The sequence below is a fragment of the Acanthopagrus latus genome, chromosome 7, assembly GCF_904848185.1.
Source record: "Acanthopagrus latus isolate v.2019 chromosome 7, fAcaLat1.1, whole genome shotgun sequence".
Taxonomy (NCBI): Eukaryota; Metazoa; Chordata; class Actinopteri; order Spariformes; family Sparidae; genus Acanthopagrus; species Acanthopagrus latus.
The window spans coordinates 21,708,919-21,730,584 of NC_051045.1; the positions used below are offsets into that span (position 1 = coordinate 21,708,919).

Consider the following 21,666-nt stretch of genomic DNA (forward strand, 5'->3'; position numbering starts at 1 on the left):
GAAAGTTTCCACTGTTGCATTTTAGCTCTGGTCCAGTTCCTGTTCGCTCTGACATTTTTCCAACAAACCAAGAAGAGTAAACATGAAGTCATACAGACTGATTGTCAACAACACTCAATGATTAACGACCAACAGGTAGAGATTGGATGTCCTTGTTCTTAGTGTTGGATTGTCGTAATGCACTTAACATATACAAGCACCTGGTGTAGAATGCAGCACAACTGTTTGAACAAGTTTTGACCGATGAGTTAGGGTACATATGTGTTACTGTGAAATGGTTTTACATAAATACATGTCCTATAGGATACAGATTGATTTTTAAGATTACACTACCTCAACAGTGTGTGTTAGCAGTTCTTTAGCTGCACGTCAGAGTTCAACAAAATGCAGCTATGCAAAAGCGCCCATACTCTGCAGATATGTTCCCTCTTCTCAGGCCTAAACCAGCTCTTCAGACTCACCTTTGCTTTAATTCACTCGCTTGGCTACACATAGGGTTCAACGGAACAATGTCATAACATAGGTGTGACGCTGTCTTCGTCTTTGTTGTCTCTGCTATAAGCTGACTTTGATCGCTCATGCAGGTCTCCACAGAGCAGTCCCTGTCAAATCTGTCATTTCTGGTGACTAGTTTAATATTATCTTTTTGAAAAGCACAGGGAATTAATTTCATCTGCATCTGAAAATGTGTTTTTCAGATTTCTTTCTTTCTTTCTTTCTTTCTTTCTTTCTTTCTTTCTTTCTTTCTTTCTTTCTTTCTTTCTTTCTTTCTTTCTTTCTTTCTTTCTTTCTTTCTTTCTTTCTTTCTTTCTTTCTAAGACACATATTGTCAAACTTCCAGGTTTGTCCACAGCATGGTCTTGGTAGGCTGATATTTGTTTAACTTCCAGTGCTGCTGAGACATACATCTGTTTTTATGTGATTGGATCAATTATTTCCCACTTTCTTTAACATTGCATTTTGCAATTTTTTAGTTAATTCCTCAGAGAATAATGCACAGGTTTTGATGACAAAAATAAGACCTTTTTAGTCTATGAGTGAGTGCAGTTTGAGAGTAGGATTTTATCAGGTAGGATTTTAGTAAAACATTGAAGAGCATAGTCCTGAAATCATGCTCTCATGTTCACAATTCTTTAATGGAAAACAAAGCAGAAATCAGTACTTTTCCATAGTTTTGGTTAGTTAAGGATTTCTGGAAAACTGCCAAGACCTGCTACCAGCATTTACTATCTTAGAGCTTATGTCAGCTGTTCTTATAGAATCTTCTGTTTGTTGTCTTTCCTAGTCGGACACCAGTTAAATGTTACTGTATCCCTACGTCTCTGTCACAGGCCATATGTCTCCATACATAATTGACACCAGTGGGCCTTTTGTATTACCCTGAACCCCGTCTCTCTCGTGTTCTTGATTCTTGATTTCACAGAAACTGGAGTTGAGTGTTCAGTTGTTTTTGTTTGGCCTAATGTTGCCAGACCTCGAAGGTGCTTCTTTAGTGTTTGAGGGGCTTTTTCTGTAATTGTATTACAGGTGGCTTAAAGGTGTTGTGTTTCTGTTTCAGCCCCCATCTCGGGTAAAGGCTCCAACCACTGTCCTTTATGTCACAGCAACTTCATGCCTGGAGAGCAGGTGAGATTCATGCGAGTTACATATGAGAAATGCATATGGACCGGCTCACACCGCTCTGTGAGAATGTTTTATTGTGAAGTGATGGCTAGATTAAGGGATATTGTGAACTGATACGCAGACAGGAAATGTGAATTTTGCAGCAGAGCAGTCATGGTATGCTGTTTCATGCTTATATTTCAAAGTTTAACAAAAACAAACAAACAAATTTCGTCACATTATGACAAGGAGAGGAAAAGAAGATTCCGTGAATATTTTCAAATGACTCTCTTTTCCCTCTTTTATATCAACACAGACACCCAAAACATCTAATATTAGGCTTGAAGAGCAAACAGGTGTTGAGGTAAAACACCGCTATTGTTGGCCTTTAAAGGCTTCAAAGGAGGCAGAGCCTTTGTTCTTAATGGCTGCTTCATTCGTCAAAAGATGAAGAAAATACCATTCCTCACATTCCTACAAACTGAAGGAGAAGTAAAGACAAAAATGTTCAGTTTTATGGATAAAACTTTAATATATAGTTTTGATAGGATATATTTCAAGAGAATCAGAGAAGTCCGGTTTTCTTTAATTCCAGAGGTGGTGCCTTGTGAGAAGGCTCAGCGCTGCTATGTTTTGTGTGGAAAAAGTTTGATCGGAAACAGGAAAAAGTTGGTGTTAAATGTGTACTCTATTCATGAGCAGGCACTGGAACATCGAAATTCAAAATTACAGAAATAAACTCAGTCTAACCTCATTGTTGAATATTACATAACATAGCCACAGGGAGAATGGTTCATCCTATCTTCTATAAGTAAACAGTGCTCATATTTCGCGGCCCTTGGAGCTACTCATCCTTTGCTATTCTGACAAGTGTCAGTTCACTTTTTGTGTGATAGATAAAAAGGTTAAAACACCCTGTAGAAGTTTCTCTGCCCCAATAGAACATGCAAGTGTCGCCTTTCATTTGTCTTCTGTTACGTTTCTGTCTAATGAATCATGCAAGTTGTCTGTCAAGGAGCTGTAAGAGCTACAAGAATCAGTCCGAGCAGTGCCTGTCCTGGTTCTGCCTGTCCCAGTTTGCAGCAATAACTCTTCTACAACAATACAAAATTCAGAATTTGATGCTGTCAGTCCCTCTAACTGATCCAGGCAGAATGTATAAAAGTACCTGACAAACAAAAAAAGTCATGATCCTTTTTTAGATTTGCCACTCCCTTTCGGCCACTTAAACTAAACAATAAAGATTTGACTTTGGGATAAGAAGTAATGTATTATAGGTTGATGCAAGCAGTGGCAGCAGTTGGTTTGGAATAGATATAAAAAGACAACAGCTGGATGTTAAATGAGGAGGTAGACATGATATGTAATGTGAATACTTTTACCTTAACTTTTGGTTGTTTGGCCATTTCAATTTTATATTATATATTCACTTATATTCACTTTTAATAATTATATTATTACTTTTGCGGCGAGGCACATTAACATTTATTTATGAGTGACTTATTTTAGCGTTTTATTCATTTAACTGAAGCTGCTACATCCCAATTAATGATAATTTCATTTAATCATGAACTGGGAAGCACTTTGTGGTCGATCATCCTTCAGGTAATGTTTGGGCGCAGGGCTGTAAACAGCCACAGCCGTGCGTCACCGTAGCACGTAATGGCTGTTGGAGAACCTCCCTGATGAGTCACAATCATTTGTACTTTTCATCTCTGCTGGTCTTGTCATTGAAAGGTCATCAAATTAAACATTTTAGAGTGATTCTCCATCCATCTGATGAGAAAATGTGTACACGTATAGGTATGTCTTTTTGCGTACACACAGTTGTATTCAGTGATCTGTACAGAGTGGGATGTGGCCAGATGTGGATCATGCTAAAAGGTCTTCATCCATACAGTGCAGTTTTTTTTCTCCACATTGTTTGATTTTGTGTTAAACAGGCCTCTTTCACAGCAGACATCTTGACAAGTGTAACTAATCACGTTAAGGATAGCTCTGTTTCACTTGTGTGACAGCAGTGTCAATGACAGCAAACACAATGCTAGCACCGGGACATGTATCTGGAATGATATTAATTACACCTGTGTTTTCCCTGCTGTGACAAAATATGCGCCGTGAAAAAATGCCTGCTGTCCTTTGTTTCTGTGCTGTGATTCATTTCAGCTGTCAGCACTTTGCATTTGAACCTCTTTTAATCCCTGCAAGCCACTTGATGTCCGACTAGGCCACGATATGAGCGAGGTGGAGATTATGCCTGAATATTCAACCTCAGCTGTAATTCCAACATGCAGTCTTTCACCTCGCACACAGGCTCGAAAATTAATGAAGAAAAAAAAAAAACTGACAGAAAGTCACACTCTCGCTGCCAGAGCTGTGAGCGCAGCCCCGATGAAAGACTGCAGTGTTTGTGGGAGGGAGGGCAGCCATTCGGGCCTTGACTGGGCCTATAGTCAGCGGTGGTTGCCCTGATAGAGAAAGTACCTGGAAGAGGAATGGACTCACTGAGCTACTTTGTCCCTGTTCCAGGCTTGGAAGGCTCACCTCATGGGCAGGGAGGGCTGTAAACAAAACTCGCGGAGGACTGCGGTGTCCCAGAGAACCCAGCCAGCACAAGGTAAAGCATTCATACACCCTCCGCTTACACCTACCTCCCCAACGGTCACTGTGAGAGCTGGACAAAGTGCCCATGTTTGTTGGTAAAATTTCATGTTTCAGCTTTTCCACTATTGGTTGGTTTCCTGCCTCGGAGAGCAGGACGAGGCACATAAAAATAGTGACAGATTTAATCCGGAGCCTTGTGTAGTGGGTGTTTGTGCATCCATTTCGAGGAATATTTTGCAATCGCGCTAGTGGTTGTTAATGGCCGACACATTATGTTACACTTCACGTCGCAAGAATCGTGCTTCATGTACATGAAAGTAGGGCTGTTCAGAAACATCTCACAGTTCTTTAATAAACCGTCTTCATGCCAGTTTGGGCACGTTCAACCAACACACAAGAGGCAACGACTGCTGAATGTATTAAAGTTATAATCCTCAAGGTTTTCATTGTATCAGCAGAACCTTGCAGAATGTGAGCAAGGTGTGTTTGTCACCAGCAGCCAAAGGGGTCACCAAATCAACCAGGCCTGAACTCTTCAGGGTTGTAACTTTAAAGGACCAGTGTGTAAGATTTAGGGGGCTCTAATGGCAGAAATGAAATGCAATTTTCATAGTTATGTTTTCGTTACCTTAGAATGAGCCTTTTATATCCGCTGGGGGAGCAGGTCCTCCTCAACAGAGTCTGCCATGTTGCACCACCATGTTTCTACAGCAGCCCAGAACAGACAAACCAAACACTGACTCTAGAGAGGGCGTTTCTTTTTTTTTCATGTAGTGGAGGCTGATATGAGGGGTGTTCAGCTGGTTGCAATCTGCACCCTCACTGCTTGATGCCACTTAAATCCTACACGCTGGACCTTTAAGCAAGTTTGATGACAGTAGGTAGGTCCCAGACAAGGTCAGGGGCACAGGAAGTCAGTTCCTGGAGCATGCTGCCCTTTCACATCAGGTGTCATAACAACTGCGCTGACACATCGATCTTAAATCACTTTTCTTTTTACATGTAGTTAGTGCCAAAATGCTTTATACCACCATTATAAATGTACAAAACGGTCAACAGTGAATTAATGAACTTTTCAGGATTTCCCACCAGGGAATAGTTCATCCACCTGGTTCCTCTGTACTCATACTTAATCCAACTTATAAATTATTGCCTTAACAGCAAACACAGGTTTAGGCAAGTTTGAAAATTATTAAACACTGCGGGGAAAACCCCCAAGTAGGCAGACAAAATGCATCGCGTGCCGCCACATCACCACAAGCTGTTTACATCCCGACCCCTTCCTGTTTGTATTCACATCACAGGTGATGCAGGCTCCTTTGTTTAGTGCTAAATAGTAGACAACAGGGGCATTGTATTTTGAAGTTCTTAAAAATGTGTGTGTGTGTGTGTCTCCAGGCAGGGCTGTCGGTGGATCCAAGCTGAAGCAGGCCTGGTCGGTCGGGGCCAGAGCCAGGCCCATGGGCAGGGGCAGTCGCATCCCGGCTCTGGCACCCCTGTCCAGAGGACATCCACCAGGGAAGCGCTGACTGTGGTTCCAAGCAGCCGGGTTACCCGTATTTCCAGGTCTCACGTTTCTGCATATCGGCACTTTTAGAAAACTGATGTATTCACAGACATTTGCAACAGGACTTCCAAGGCCATTTTTGATTTTCTAATTTATATATTTAACCTTTTATAAAGATTACCAACATGGTAATGTCCTTATCTTATAAGTCTCTGTACAAACTGACATTACAATATGGCGTTGCATCTACTTTTAGAGACGTTGGAGATTCGCTACATCAAATCTAATTCAAGTCGACTATTGTTATGGTCCACACAGAGAAGAGACAGCTGGACTCACCAGTGTTAGATCTTTACCTCTTTCTTGTACTGTATATAATTCCTCTGGCAGCACACACCTGTCTGGCTCCTAAACATCCCTGGTTGGGACTGTACGACTTAAAGGAGTCAACCGTCAATATTGTGCTTCAGTGAGGTTTGGGTGACTCAAGAGACAGGTGTCAAAAAGAATGGTCAAACTAACATCTTCTTATAAGTCCCATCTGTCCAGTAAGTACCCACATCTTATAACCCCGCGCTCTGTTTGCAAAGCACACTGTCCAATATGAATCTATTGGCTCTTAGCCCATGCTGAGATCACTCTGATGACATCACTCTGACATCAGCAGGTTTTTTTTTTTCTCAGATGCAACTCCTCTTGAGCCAAAGAAGACATTATACAGATGGTTTCACAGGCCAGTAAAATGTGTTCGCTGTATTCAAAGGAATGATGCATAACTTCCCGGAGAAAGATGGTAGATTGTCGAGACTCAACAATCAGCTATCTTTCTCTAGAAACACCTTAAACTTTAAATAGCATAGCTTTAAAACATAAAGGCACAGTTCACCCCAAAATCAAAAATACACATTTTCCCACTTATCTATAGTGCTGTTTATGCATCCAGATTGTTGTGGTGTGACTTGACGAGTTGTAGGGATTGTTGTGAGCAGTTTAAGGCCTCCACTGTTTTCTTTCTACTGAACTATCCCTGCTTACCGCATCACCAAGCAGAACCTGTGGACAACAGGCGAGCTAAGTAAGCGCCCTAAACTGTTCGACGCCATTAATGTCTACCCTCTGTTAGTAGATGCACGCTTCCTTCGCCGTTGTGATGTGGCGTGATCTCCAAAACTCAATAACATAGACCAAAACAATCTATATAGATAAAAAGCACTTCAGGTAAGGGGGAAAATGTGTGTTTTTGGGTGAACTGTCCGTTTCACTAGACAACACTATATATTTAAAGACGGTAATAATTTCTTGCATTAGAAAATAGCTTGCAGCATTGTTCACAAACAAAAAACTAGCAACTGCTTTTGTGGAATGTGCGTCTGCTCATAATGAACCAGGTTAAGGGCTGACCATTGATAGCCACTGTAGTATCATTCAATATGTTATCAATCACTACGTGTACTAAGAGGGTGATGACAATGACTGAAACTCAGAGACACCAGAGGCGGTAATGAGAGTAAGGGAGGAGGTTTAGTTACAAGCAGAAGACTTTTCCTCCTTGGCGTCGCTCCAGCAGACAATGACTCAGTCCAAGAAGTGCAGCTTCACTGTCAGCTTAATGCTTTACAGTCTGTTTACACATTCAGTTATTGTCTTAAATAGAATATATAGGGTATAGAGTATATAGAAGGTATTACGTAGCACTTTGCCAAAGGGATGAGGCTTCATTGAGGATAAGCTCAGTACCATATGGATTAATTTATTTTCCTGCCTATTGCCTACTGACAATCTTGAGTAGATAGCACAGTTTTTGATACTAGACAAGTGAAGGTACAACTTTTAACCTGACAGAATTGTCCAAATAAAATGAAAACACAACGATGAATGTACTTTATACTGTAGAATGTGTGTAGCACCTGTTTTTCCTCAAGTTGACTTCAAAAAAAGACTTAAAACTGACCCCAACAAACACATTGAGGCACTTCGGTGGCTTTAAAGGGGCACTACATAGTTTTGGAGAAGAAATTGAAACTCGGAATTTCAGTACATACGTAATTATTGAGGTGATAGTAAATACCTAGAAATATTTGTTCTTTTTACATAACTGAATAAACAAGCTGTTCTCAGAGGTAAATAAGGTCCCCAGGACTCTGTTTGAAGTTAGAAGACGTGGCAGGGTCCGCCATATATAAACAGAATTAAACATTAAAACTACAGCACTTGGTTTATTCAGTCAGTGAAGGTCTGAAGGTCCTCTGATTTGAATTTCTTCGCTACATAGTGCACCTTTTTAAAGTTGGACATATTTTCAGTCAACAGTAATACTTTTTCTTCTTCTTCTGTGTGACAGTGTTAAGACCATGTTGATTGTAATACGTCTGTGATTCATCCTCAGCCAAGAACAGAAATGTCCTTAAAACAACCTGAGGTGTTCTCAGGTTTTTTTTATTATACTTGTACAAAATGTAATGTCAGCAATGGTAAATTCTTCATCAATGTGCGTTATATTAATGGAGAAACAACTAAACTTGGTCAATATGGTTGATGTAATAAGAGTATGTTTGCTTTGTACCTTCTCAGTCCATCACATTGGCTTCAGTCTGATTGTGTATTGAGGGCGATTGTGACAGTGGATATTTTGTATTGTGCTTTCATTTGCTTAGTAGCCAGTATTTTCTGAATGATAAATAATTATGGCTTGAAATGGCTGTTTTTTTTCCCCACAAGTGTATCTGTACTTGTTTAAATAAACAGTGCATCTTACTCCAGAGTGCTGTTCCCCAGCTGTTCACACATCACTATGAATCAAACACTGCGCCGTTCATACAGTATTTACACAGAGATCTCCATTTTTTTAATTTACAATATCGTACATAAATCTACAGTATCACAGCCCTTTGGTTTCTTCAGTTTTTGGCCCGCCTCTGCGGAAAATCATACACAAATGAATTAACTCTTTTAAAAAATACAATATAAGGTGAAATAAAACAATATATTAACTTTGAAAAAAAAATGATATCGCTTGATTTTTTACAAGGTCAGAATCACACAGCCATCTGTTTTCTCGGAGTCCACTTTGACAAGTCACGCTGAAATCCTGCAATCGCGCAATTTTACGATCGGGATCAGCAGCTCCAGAGGAACACCTGAATGGAACAAGTCAAGTCTCATTTACACCTGCACAAACACACACTGGAACCATTACAACTGTGTTTTTTTGTTTGTTTGTTTGTTTGTTTGTTTGTTTTTACATGAACACTGGTTCTCAGATTTACATCAATGGAGTTTGAAATGGCACTAAAGAGTAAAAGAAGCACAGAAACCTTCCAGGGGACTCGTGGTAGTGGTTTCACAAAATGAAAAAAAAAAAAAAAAATCAAAGCACTGTAGGACTAGTGGAGAGGAGACCCAACCTGTTCACATGAGCGTGGGGCCCATTTTAAAGGGCCATTGTGTAGTTTTGGAGAATAAAAATTTCAATAGCAACGTTGTTATGGTCTGTTTATTCAGTCACAAACAGAAAAAAAGTTTGTTCATCAGTCGATGAAGATCTTTCTCCTCTGATTTAAAATCTCCTCCCCAAAACTATAGAGTGCACCTTTAATTTTTTGCATACAGACATGTTTCAGAGCAGTGACGGGATGGGTGAAAACACATTGTCTGGATGAAAATGCACTGTCCTCCATGTGTCCAAGCCCGCCCTCCCTTCACTACATGCACCATCGTGTGCGATCAACTCGAAGTCAGCTCGGCCTCAGTGACTTGATCCGGTCATATGGAGGTCTTTTGCGCGCAAACCAGGTCCCCGTTGTGCACCACGCTCCACATCCTGAGCAGCTCCTGCGCGCTCAGCTTGTGCACCACGATGAGGTTTTTATAAAAGCACGGCTCGCTGTTCATGGGGCTCACCCGGCGCCTGGTGATGCCGAAGGTCCTGAAGCCCGGGTGCAGCTCTGGGGACAGGTGGAGCTTCTGCAGGCACATCCCCAAAAACACGTCGTCGATCGGGTACAGCTCCATGTCCTCCGAGACCACGAAGAGCCTCCTGGCCAGCTGGGAGGACATCAGAAACCCCCCACCTCCGACGTAAGGGGGGTACGGCTTGTCGTACAGCTCTTTGGGGATGTAGTATTTGCTCTGGCGGTTCCGGATGGGGATCGCCTTGGAGATGGTGTCCCCCACGAACACGTCGGCCTCCTTGCGCTCCTCCACCTTGAAGCCGATGAGCTCCAGCAGGTTGTGCGTGTTCACGAACACGTCGTCGTCTCCCTTGAAGATGAACTGCACGCCGGAGCAGTAGATGTCGAACCACTTGAGGAAGTTGACCTCCTTCAGGGTCAGGTTGAAGAAGGTGTCCATGAAGTCCCACTGCAGGATGTCCCCGTAGATCACGTCCTCGTACTCGATCAGTTTCTGGAGGTTCTTGGTGTCTTTCCCGCTCGTCGGGCTCCCTAAAAGAAACAAAGTTTTGATTTTCTTCCCGTCCGCCGTGTGCTCCTTGCCCCAGGTTTTACGCACCGCCTCCCGCCGGTCGTGCTGCTCGATGACGGACTTGACCACCATGAGGAGGTGCACCTCTCCGTCCGCGCACTTCTCCGGGTGGTTGATGAGCATGGGGAAGTACCTGCAGTGTCTGTGCAGAACGAACTGGTGAAACCTCGGGTCCAAGCGCCGGAACCAGTCCTGCGTCCTCACCGACGCGTCCTCGCTGCAGTTGAGCACCTGTGCGTCCCACGAGGACGGGGTCCCGTTGGAGACGCGCGGCGCGTCCGCGTCGCCGCTGAGCGCAGGAGCCTCCGAGCTCCCCGAGGTGCTCTTCACGGCTCCTTTCTTGAATGAGAAGCACTCTGAGCCGCACCAGCCGGCATCCCTGGCGTGCTTCACTCCCGCGCCGTCCTTCTCCGCCAGCTTCAGCTTGTGGATCATGAGAAAAGAGGCGAAGACCAGAGACAGGCTCAGCAGGGGCTTCAGCAGACCGACCCGCTTCCTCCGGAAAAGGTGATCCATGACTCTCACTGCGGCTCACAGAGACCCTCGCGCGTTGCACCTTTTGCCTTCATAGTGTTTCACAGCTGTGCGTCCGAGTGCAGTCCTCCACCGCCGTCCCTTCTCATTTGGACACCAGATGTCGCGCCCTCGGCTGCGTGAGAGCGCTGACACTGAAGTGGCCCCGGGGCCTCCTTTGGCCATGACGGCGCCCAGTGGAGTCACACGTCGCCTCTAGGTGCGGGGAAATGATGCAGGACACGCAGCATGACCTCAGGCTTCGTCTGCTTCTCCCTGACTGGAGACCTGCTGCATGGGACCTCTCTCTCTCTCTCTCTCTCTCTCTCTCTCTCTCTCTCTCTCTCTCTCTCTCTCTCTCTCCCCCCAGCCCCAAATATCTCCTCCCCTAATGAGCCCGCACTGATCTGGGATCAGCAGGTCTCTCGTTTCTCACACACACCAGGTGTCCACCACTTCAGTGTGTTGCATTAAAACAATATTACGCACTTCGAAAAATTGTCTATAACGTTGACTTCAAGTATTCTAACTGCACCCTACACCAAAAGGTCTCAAAGTAAAGGGTCACATCAGTTGGCAAATGTTCCTGTCACGTCACGTTGGGTACTATTATGTATGAATATTATTATTATTATTATTATTATTATTATTATTATTATTAATAATAATAATAATAATAATAATAATAATAATAATAATAATAATAATAAACACAATATGTTATTTAGAGGTTCACATTGACTTTATATGGAGTAACTGGATAAACACGTTTATAAGTCTGCAATAATCTCATTTAATCAGACTAACTTACCTCATTTATTAAGGTCGACCCAAAAAATATGACACTTTAAATCAAACATAATGCAATAAGATTAGATTGAAAGTGTAAAAGTAATTAAATACACAAATCATGTGAGTGTACGCGATCAGAAAATATAAGGCTGCATGATCAGAAATGATAATCACACATGTAAAACACAACAATAGTCATTCAGAAATAAAGGACACAATCAAACAACTGACTTTTAAAAACTTTATTTTTAGTATTTTTAGTTTTCATAGTCCTTATTATATACTAAAGAAAACATATTTAGAGAAAAGAACATCTTTCTCGTTGGTTCAGAAGTGATTCGTACAAGTAAAAGCTGGCATGATTATCTTCTTTGAATTTATATTAAAAAAATGATTTATTAAGTAGTCTTACTGTGACTTCTGCCTCCCCATTAAAGGGCACACTTCATACCTCTTCCAAACTATTACATCCCAGCGTGTTATGAGGAAACAGTACAATTCCTTGTTGAATATAGATATATATATTTAGAAAACAAAAAAAAAAACCCACAAAAACCCCAGCAGTTTTATAGGCGTCAACAGGTGGAACAACAGGAAAACCCAACTTAAAGTAGGTCATAAATAGGCTAAATTAAAGAGAGAGTGGCATCAGAGACAAGCCCTTCACAAGCGATCCTCAAATATGAAGACGTCATTAAGTCATCAGGAAGTCACACAAGCGCACAGAGGAGGCAGCATTATATAGTCTTTAGCGCCCTCCTGTGGACAACGTCGTGAATTCCTCTGTCACCTCACACGACCCAGTTAAACCAAAACCACTCGGAGACGTAGAAAATCAGAGGTCGACCTAAACAAAAAAAAAAAAAACATCTCCACATACTGACAAAAGCGACGTTTGTTGTCGACCTCTCATCGCGTATCATTGAGAAGACGGATGAAAGTCCACCTGACGAGCTAACACACGAGCTAACCGCGCGTAGAGGCGGAAAAAGGTGAGTGTGCCTTCAAAATAAAACTGGGCAGTCGATTAGGATTATGACTTTTATAACTGTAAAGTTTTTTTTCTAACTGTACAGTTAAAGACATATAGTGAACGCTGATGAACAGTCGGATGTATCTAACTGACGTATTGCGGTGCAGGCGGAGATCTCTGACCTCCGACTGAACCTCGGCAACAGGAAATAAATTCAGTGAGGTCATGACGTCGTCTATCGCTGAATTACAGATGTCGTTAGTAGCTAGCCGACACCGATTTACCTGAAGGCTAATAACGGAAAATATCGTTGACACTCTTAATACCAGGGTCGCTGGAAAACAGAAGCGCCACGTCGGCAAATGATACACAAGGTAGGTACACAAGATAGACTATTAAACTGAAAGTAGCAGCTCCTCAATAAGTTGACGGTGGCTGATAGCTATCGTGTTAGCCTTATTAGCTTGTTAGCCGATATGTGGAAGTCGATTTGCGGACAGTGTTTTGCGAGCGCTTTATAGATCTTGGCTTTTTTTCCGTAACCTTCAAGTGTGTATGATTGTGTTCACAGACAACGCAGTAGACAGTCTTGAACCATGTGACTGTCATTTGGACCGACCGTGGGTGTAGCTCCCTCTTTCCGTGTTGCCTTTAGGTCCCCGCGATGCGAATGGCATTCACCTGTCAAAAGCTCACTTACTTCAGCGGACCAAATGTATCGTCTTAATAGCGAGAATATGGCCTGTCTGTCTTTACCTGTAATTCGGCAGGGCTTAGAGGCACCTTAAAGTTGCAAATTTAATGTCAGTGGAGCAAAGTGGTGAAGAATGACATGGAGTTAAATTGATAACATTTTGGGTGGAGTCTGGCGAGCGCAGTTGCTCGTTTCAGGGCGACTGCGCAGAGCTGTGATGAGTTTAAATACAATGTAAACTCTAAACAACACAAAGTGACGTTTTCATTGTTTTAGTCTGAATTCAAAGTGTCCTTAAAACGTCCATGAACGTCAGTGGGTGGTCACTGCACCAGTTGTTGCTGAAAATGTGCAGTGTTGAAGTCTCAAATATGACCCTGCCAGCTGAAAAGACCCCAGAGATGTCATGTGATCACCAGTGTTAAAAAAAAAAAAAAATGACCCATTTTCTTTTTTGACCCAATGACCCAAGGACACATTCTCAAAAACAAAACACCACTATCTTACAGAATGTCTTATAAAATAAAAAAATAAAAAATTCCTACCTAATTTCTCCTCAGGGATGAATAAATCTATCTATCTATCTATCTAATACATCTGTCTAAAACGCCATAATTGCCTCAAGAGATTAAACAAACCAGTCATCTGTTGCTTTTCAGATGCCCGGTCAACTAGGCAGCTTGAAGCCCAGAAAGAGAAAGATCAACTCTGAGGCCAAAAGCTCCAGAAAGGTTTGTGAACGTTTGTCCTTCTAAACTGGACGATTGTATCTTTTTGCATCTGTGAGCTGCTGTTACAGTATGTCTTGAAAGCGTCAGTTGAAGATTAACTCTGTGTCATCAGGCTTCTTCTTCGAGGAGGAGGTGTATGAAAAGTCCAAAGATGCACTCGGCAGCAGACAGCGGCGCGGCGGCCAGTGGGCACAGTAAAGCAGACGGTCCTCAGGAGAGACTCTCCCACATCAGCTGTGAGTGCCACCAGTCTGCAGGCAGGAGGAGGTGTACGGGGTCGCCGGAGCTCGAAGGACAGGAGGGCAAAGAAAATGAGCTGAGGTCGGGACTGGATGTAGACGACTGCAGAGTGAACGGCGTCTCGGACAAACAGGACCCTGAGGACATGGACTGTGAGGAAACCAACAAAAACCTCTTCCCAGATGACGACAGCAATCAGATTCTTCCTGTGGAGCAGTTCTTTGGAAACCTGGACACCGTACAGGTGAGGCCTTTTGGTTTAAGCAAGTATGACTATGAGAGTATAAAATATGTTTTTGAGTGACATTTTAGGCTACAGGTAAACATTTTAGGATACAACTCCTGCCATAGTGTGCCAGGGGTGCATACAGCTAGATATTGATGTAGTGGTTATCTAAATGAGATCCACACCAGCTGGCTTATGAAACCTGCCATCTTTAAAAAGCACTTTGTCATACTGTTATTAAATATGGCAGTGTTGTTTTGGTGAAGTTTATGTCTATGTTGAACAAATGACAAAACAATTGTCTTCTTTACTCCACAGGACTTTCCTCAGAGGCCATCAGCGTCTTCTTCCCGCGTCCGGAGGCAAGGCAGGAGACGGTATTACTACGCCCCAGAGGACAGCGATGAAGAGGAGGTGGGCAGCAGCAGCAGCAGCAGCGACACTATGCAGCGCGACGACAGAGGGGACACTTAGTGAGGAGCGACTGCATTAATGACTGTGTTGGACTCCCAGTTGTGCTTCTCAGCACTAAAGAAAAAAAGCAGCCAGATTAAACTACACAGGCTGCATTCAGTCAGCGCTAAAACAAGTCACAAATAAGAAGCCGCGTGTGACAATGCTCGCAATTCACCAGGGATGAACTTGCACTCTGTGAGGTGAGTAACCGATGAAATTAATGCAGCTGAATCTGCAGTTAGCCGACCGTCCTTTACAGACAAGCTGACATTATGTGGGTGTACTGCATCTGCCTTAAAGCTGTTGCTGTGAACACAGCTCAATAACTTGAGCACCACAGAAGTTTGCCAAATTAATTTATGATACTAACAATTTTGAAAAGAAGTTCTTGATAGTAAACTGTTCATTTTTGACTTGCTAAGAACCGTCCAAACACATAAAACTGTATTCATTTATTGCTGAACTTGTGGTAACAACGGTGCCCCTCCAGTTCAGTCAGCATCTGTCCTACCTGGAGTGTTTTGGCACAGCACTTTAATAAGACAAATCAGTCCACATTTGCAGACTGAGATGAACGTTGAGAGATGACAAATAGCGCTGTATTTAAGGAGACATATTGTGCTCATTTTCATAGGATCATCATCAAACACTCTCTATTTTACCTCCTGACTCTTTAAGGTCCCCCACAACAACAGAGCAGCTGTGCTAAATCAGTTCTTGCGTACAAAACTAGCCACTAGTCCTGAATTAGGCAAATGTTTGACTGTGACATAGTGCGATGTCAGAAAGTCACTGAGTAAGTACTGATGAGGCGTTTCAGGAGCAGTGTTTTTGTGGGATAGAGGAGCATCTGTTGGTGTGGACTTTAACCATTCTAACTTGCAAGTTCTTTTAAAATGTATGAACACATATTAAAAAAGCATAATAGGTCTCCTTTACAATAATTTTAAAAAGCTAATGTAATTTTAAAAAAAGGTATTTTTCACACAAATGTACAAATGAGATATTATAAAATGCAACAGCATTCATGTTCTGGCTTCAGACTATATAAACATGAGAAACAAGTGTGTCAGAGCAGTTTCATGATGAAAGTTTTGAATATCACACATTCATTGTAGAAGCTGAATGAGCCATCGTTCACCAAGTATCTCATATTCCTCCTCGACACATCTTTGTGTGCTCAGTTTTATGGCAGCTGTTTTCCCAGACTGATTTGCAAACGTGAGAAAATTTTATATGAAAAAAATGTAATATTTAAAACACAAACTAAAGAGGGTAGGTTACTGAAAAAACTCTTCAGTGTAATTGAATTGAGAACTTAAACCTGACTTTGAAAATGCCATCTAGACTTCTAACTTCAGCAGTAATTGCACTTGTGCTGTTCTCATTTTGTAGTATTTTGTATATAGTGAGCTGATTGTTTTGATCATCCAATCAAATGTTCAATATATTTTTTACTGCCTTTATTTATGCTAAATGCTTTTTTCATATTCTGCTATGCAACCTTCCGACTGAGTGAATGCCTCGTACATCAAGCTGTCATTGTAATCAGTTCATGTATTTTGCATCGTCGTGCCAACGCAAAGAACAAATAAATGTTTTTCATGATTGCAAAGGTTTGTTTCAGTGTGATGGATTGTGTTTTAACAAACTGCTGGCAGGCTGTCTTCAAGCTCTGCAGGCTGCACTGGCTCAAAAAATTCATTGCAGGTTAAAAAAAGAAAAATCATGTGAGGTAAAAACAGGAAGTCCATTTGTTGTGGATCTGCTCTTGTTACAGTGGACCTGAGTTAATTATTCACAGATTTCATGTTGTCACAGTTCATACAATTGAAAAACAAATTTAGTTAAAAATATTCACATCAAGCGCCTCTTCTTCTCTCTAGCCTTCTGTCTTCCTTTGTCTGTGTTACTGGCTTGTCTGTAAATCTTCTTGGCGTCACACAGCAGGTTGTGAGCTCCCTTCTTGTGGCACACGATGTGAACCAGCTTCAGGTTCTCCCTGGTGAACAGCAGGCGGTAGAAGTAGTTCAGGTTGACGTTGGTGCTCTTGTGATTCTGCAGAGCTTCCAGCAGAGCGGGAATGACCGTCCTCTTCTTCTCAATTCTGGACACATTAAGAGGAAACCTTTTATTTTCTTTCAATTAATACTTCATGTAGCCGGGCTAGGTTTGCCCCTTGTGACAGTGAAATGCTTTTTGACTCGGCTGAAGCGTCCCACCTGTGGTCCAGATTCCACGTGCTGAAGATGATCCTGCTCTCCTGGCTGCCGTAGGGGTTGATGGAGTGAAGAGACGGGCACATGTCCTGGTCAAATGATCCCTGAGGAAGCAGCAACACGGTAAATGTCACATCCAGTTCTTTCAACGTCAAACTACAAAACTGTTTTAGTTCTGGACAGTTATCATGGTGATATGGGAGTGCACAAGTAACATAACTGACCTCAGACACTGAGCACTGATTACAAACTGACTGCAGTGTTAGAGGTTAGTGACTAGACGCCAGAGCGTTCTTGTCTCAGATCTTGTAGATGTGTCACATTTTCCTATCAACACTTTGGTGTATACTTTCTTCCTGTAATACCTGGCAGGTAAACCATCCTTCCCGAGTACAGAGGCGATCTGGCTCCTTTTCGGTCCTGTCGAAGTAGCAGCCGTTGTACCTCGCGGTCTTCAGCATTTCCCCCAGGCACTCTGATGCTTTCTGAAACTCTGCCTTGACTTTAGCCTTCTGTATGCTTTTGGTGGCTTCACCCAACTGAGAACAGAGACCGTGAACCAAGCTGTCAGATGTTCTGCCAGACACTCGAGGACTCTTGAGTGAAATAAATTTTACCTCTTTCATGTAGCCTCGTATCCTGCTTTCACAGTTGAACTTCATGTAGGCAGACTTTGTCTTGAATCGGGTATCAACACCTGAAATGAGGCCCCACTCAACATTTAGTATACACATCATTCACTGCTAAATTTTCTGCAGTGTCTGCTACATATTGTACTGATTAGAAAATAATTTTCACAGTACCATCTCAGTTAAATGCACAGATTTTGATCACCAGGTTTCAGTGCAGAAACAGGTATTCAAAAGTAATCCACCCGACCACACGTGGTTTTCAAATCCAAGATTGTCAAGTCTAATAAATCTCATGAGCATCTAGTGATTATCTCTTGTCTTGAAAGTCACCATCTGACTCATCTTGGTCCGTACCCAGCTGCCAGCCTGGCATTTCTTTTGATTTGAATCCTATTTCAGCGCTGCAGTGTGTCATGCATCATGGAGGATAAAAAAAAAAATATCTCTGCTCATTTCACTGGCTAATAATAAAAGCTTCAGCCTTTGACCACTGACAGCTTGACACTGAATGATACCAGAGAATCACTGGGAGCCCATTTGTTTACTGAAATCTGGCCACAGTTTGGACTGTCAGGCTTATTTTAACTTTTGAGTCACCAGATAACAGTGTATATTTTAGACAGTTTCTCCTGCAAGACATTCACAGTTCTGCGTGTGACAGAAACGGATGAAAAGAAGAGGGTTTTAGAGAGACATACACAGCTGCCCAATTACAATGTGAACTGGATTTGGACAGAATTACAACTGGAGGTTTTCATGAACACAGCAGATACCAGAGAAGAAGGCGAGGCAAGTGGGTTCTTTCAGCCATCACTTCTAGTGGAGTATGGTGTGCCTGACGGGTGCAAATGATAAGATGCTGGTAACACATCTCCAAGTTCTCAATACTGGATTTCTGTGGCAGATATCAAAGGCTTGTGACAAATACATGAAATGGAGGAAGAATATTTCAAAGTTTAGGAATTAAATTTAACATTCCGGTATATCAGTGCAGTGAAACCATAAACTTTGCTAGGAACCAAACAGACTTTTTCATATTAACACGACTGATCCATCTGCGAAAGGCCAATATTGCCCGTTTATTAGAGCAACAGATATTGCTCTAATAAACGGGCAATATTGGCCTTTCGCAGATGGATCAGTATGCCTTCCGAGTATTGCTGCAGAGGGCAAACAATGTAAAGTCTGCAGGAAGAGCACCACGACTGTAGAATCTGCTCACCCTGTCTATTCGATTTTATGATGCAGTATCTTTCCTTTCTCTATAGGTTCTATTATCTATAGATAATAATGTTAAAAATATGTTATTACAACATATTAGACATTAACTCTTACATAAACAAATATTGTGCTCTAACATGAAAAGGACCTCCTTAGGAAAGAGCATTTTCGTGTTTTTGTGGCAGCACCATTTCGCTGCACACTGGACTTTGTACCTTTGAACCAGTCCTCATCCTCCTCTCTGCTCTCCAGCTCTGATCTGTCCTCCAGGTTCAGCAGCAGGTCAGTCAGGATTTTCCGCCTCTTCGGAGCCTGCTCATCAGACAGGAGCCCTCTCGCCGCTTCAATGAGGCCATCGCTGTGCAGGCCTGTGCTCAGTAACTGACCGATGTCATACACAACTGAAATGAGAGGCACAGGGTTTTATTTTTTTTTAATGATGGACAACAAACACTATCGAGGTTTACACTCACAGTCTCTGTGGTCAGAAAGACTACTCTTCTTCTTTTTTTTTTTTTCCCTAGTGGTGTATGATTCACCTCCTCCGCTCCATGCCTGATCTCTGGAGAGAAGAACCAGTTCAGTGTTGTTCGGCAGAGTCTGGAAGAATTCCTCCGTCACGTTCGTCCCGTCAGTGTACAAACAAACATGTGCACCAGAAAGTGGCAACTGCAAATGAGGGAGACATAAAATTAAACAATATTAAGGATAATATCTTATTTTTCCTTCTTATTTACTACTGCAATGCAATATTTTCTTCAGTATTATTTGTGACATATTAAAAATAAAATCTATTCAACTCAATAAGATGTTTAAAACCCAACAAAAAGATGGCCCAAATTGCACTGTCTTTCTTTTTTCTTCCAAAAAGATGTGGACTGTCCAGATGTATGGACAGGCCTGGACTGCTATCAGCTGTATTCCCATTACACATGTTTTATGCTCTTCACATAATGTGCAGACACTCTGGAGACAGGAGCCATGATGACGGAATAAATATGTTCATCTGGATGTCTCTCCTTAGTAGCGCCTGTCCTTCTTTTAAGTTTAAACGTTGCCTTACACCACAGAGGGTATCTATAATACAGTTTGTTCAGATTAGCTTTGTACATTTATCTTACATATCTTGTGTTATGGTACAGTGAGTTTAATCATTGTCTTAATGAAGATGAATTCAGTCTCTGAAATACACTTGGTCATATGATATGATTGATTTAGAAGGAACATGTTTAAAATGATCTTCTCTATGAATGAAAACATCTGCTGTGCCACATGTTGTTACGCACATTAACGTTACATTTATAAACACTGGTCCCGGATAATGTTCTGCGTGGAGCCCTTCAACTTTGATCCATTTGTGATGGATGCATATTTTTTCTTCTAATTATCTGTAGGCTGCTTCCTGCCTGGCCTCTGCTGTAATGCTCCTGAGCATAGATAACGCTTATAGACCTCACAGGCTAATAACTGTGTCAGGAACACAACGTTAGCAATGCCATCTTGTTCAAGGTGAAGACGACTCTGGGCAGGACGAAACCTACAGCGTTACTATTATGTTATACTACGTAGCAGCATAAGTAACGCGTGGCAACACCGAAAAGGTGTCCACAGCACCCTGAAATGTTCGTTTGTAAAGCTGCTAGCTGCTGTAATTCAAGAACTGTATGTTTCTTTTGTTTCCCAACAGAGTTGACTTAGCTCTTTAATCATAACCTCGAGTGAGAGAAAGCGGAACCGGGGAGGCAACGTCTGTCAGAAACAAAACAGAAGACAAATTAAGGGCTCACCTGTAATAATTTGCAGCCTTTTCTGAGCAGTTCTTTCACATCTTTCGCTGCAACTCCGTACTTCCTGCTCTCGCCGCAACCCCTAATTTTCACAGGTTTCTGCTTGTTGAAGAGTCCAAACATTGTTTAACTCTGTTTTCAGTTTGTACCTACCGCTTCCGTCTTCTTCCTCTTCAGGCTGTCCACACGGAGCGGTGTGGTGCTGCCGCCCCCCAGTGTTCATCTTCCGCCATTGTCACTGTGTGACAGTGATGCAGGAAGTATTCGGATATTTGACAACAGTAGCACACAATAAAATAATCAATTACTAGTGAAAATGCCCCAATTCAAAAAGTTAAAATACATAATTAATAAAAGGTTTAAAACATTACTACTCATTAAGCAGGCAGGAATGCCCCCCAGTCAGAGTGTTATTATGATAATGATTAATTGTTAGTATTATATGAATAAACAGCATGTCTATGCTGTAGATGCAAGCTACCATTTTATCTTAGAGCAAAGCAGACGTTCAAACTATCAGGAAAGGGAAGAGTACCTCAGTACTTGTCTAAATACAGGCTGGTAACACCACAAGTTATTGCATGTTAAGACAGAACTACTAGGAGGCAAAAATGATCTTTTCTGAAGTTTGTGTGAGAAAAGTGTCGAGGTACCAGAAATTCCACAAGAGTAAATAAATCTAGGAGGAACCAATCATATAACAGTGCCCCGAATCTAATGCTGTACGAGAGATGAGAAATGGCCTCAACTTTGAAAAAATATATATTTTATTCCTATCTTTTTGACTGTGTGAAGGGCATCTCCTGAATCATCTCTAGTATCTGTTTCGAGCATGTACAGCAATACTCATCCATCCTTGGCTGAATTTGACATTTTGGGAGATTGTCTCTAATAGGGACACTCTCAGCTGCAGCCAGGCCAGCCATTTCACACAGCTATTGATTGCACCTCCTCTGAGTCACGACAGTCGGACAAGGACCATTAGAT

At 42.1% G+C, this 21,666-nt stretch overlaps 4 protein-coding genes across 6 annotated transcripts in view; 2 read left to right on the forward strand and 2 right to left on the reverse strand.

Annotated features, from left to right (window-relative positions):
* Nucleotides 1–7,650, forward strand: part of cep104 (centrosomal protein 104) — a 29,486-nt gene extending 21,836 nt beyond the window's left edge. The window contains exons 20-23 of one of the 2 annotated variants that reach the window (XM_037105302.1): nucleotides 1,559–1,626; nucleotides 4,132–4,219; nucleotides 5,605–5,772; nucleotides 5,970–7,650. In XM_037105302.1, the coding sequence (XP_036961197.1) occupies nucleotides 1,559–1,626; nucleotides 4,132–4,219; nucleotides 5,605–5,735 (287 nt within the window). In that variant the 3' untranslated portion in view covers nucleotides 5,736–5,772; nucleotides 5,970–7,650. Of the gene's footprint in view, nucleotides 1–1,558; nucleotides 1,627–4,131; nucleotides 4,220–5,604 lie in introns of both variants that reach the window. The other variant, XM_037105303.1, reaches the window with a different exon arrangement.
* A 974-nt stretch (nucleotides 7,651–8,624) lies between these two features.
* Nucleotides 8,625–11,017, reverse strand: b3gnt7l (UDP-GlcNAc:betaGal beta-1,3-N-acetylglucosaminyltransferase 7, like). The gene has a single exon (XM_037105310.1). It carries the CDS (start codon nucleotides 10,709–10,711, stop codon nucleotides 9,476–9,478), a length of 1,236 nt encoding a protein of 411 aa, XP_036961205.1. The 5' UTR covers nucleotides 10,712–11,017; the 3' UTR covers nucleotides 8,625–9,475.
* A 1,659-nt stretch (nucleotides 11,018–12,676) lies between these two features.
* Nucleotides 12,677–16,435, forward strand: c7h1orf174 (chromosome 7 C1orf174 homolog). The gene is made up of 4 exons (XM_037103464.1): nucleotides 12,677–12,847; nucleotides 13,827–13,898; nucleotides 14,011–14,382; nucleotides 14,683–16,435. Exons 1-4 carry the CDS (start codon nucleotides 12,836–12,838, stop codon nucleotides 14,836–14,838), a joined length of 612 nt encoding a protein of 203 aa, XP_036959359.1. The 5' UTR covers nucleotides 12,677–12,835; the 3' UTR covers nucleotides 14,839–16,435.
* Nucleotides 15,258–20,867, reverse strand: dffb (DNA fragmentation factor, beta polypeptide (caspase-activated DNase)). 2 transcript variants are annotated; one of them, XM_037103461.1, is made up of 7 exons: nucleotides 20,680–20,867; nucleotides 19,366–19,561; nucleotides 19,108–19,293; nucleotides 17,657–17,736; nucleotides 17,405–17,578; nucleotides 17,043–17,143; nucleotides 15,258–16,927 (listed from the first exon to the last, which is right to left on the reverse strand). In XM_037103461.1, exons 1-7 carry the CDS (start codon nucleotides 20,800–20,802, stop codon nucleotides 16,678–16,680), a joined length of 1,110 nt encoding a protein of 369 aa, XP_036959356.1. In that variant the 5' UTR covers nucleotides 20,803–20,867; the 3' UTR covers nucleotides 15,258–16,677. The 2 variants fall into 2 exon arrangements, with proteins under 2 accessions (XP_036959356.1, XP_036959357.1); XM_037103462.1 differs by having other exon boundaries at nucleotides 19,432–19,561; nucleotides 20,680–20,865.
* Nucleotides 20,868–21,666: the final 799 nt, after the last annotated feature.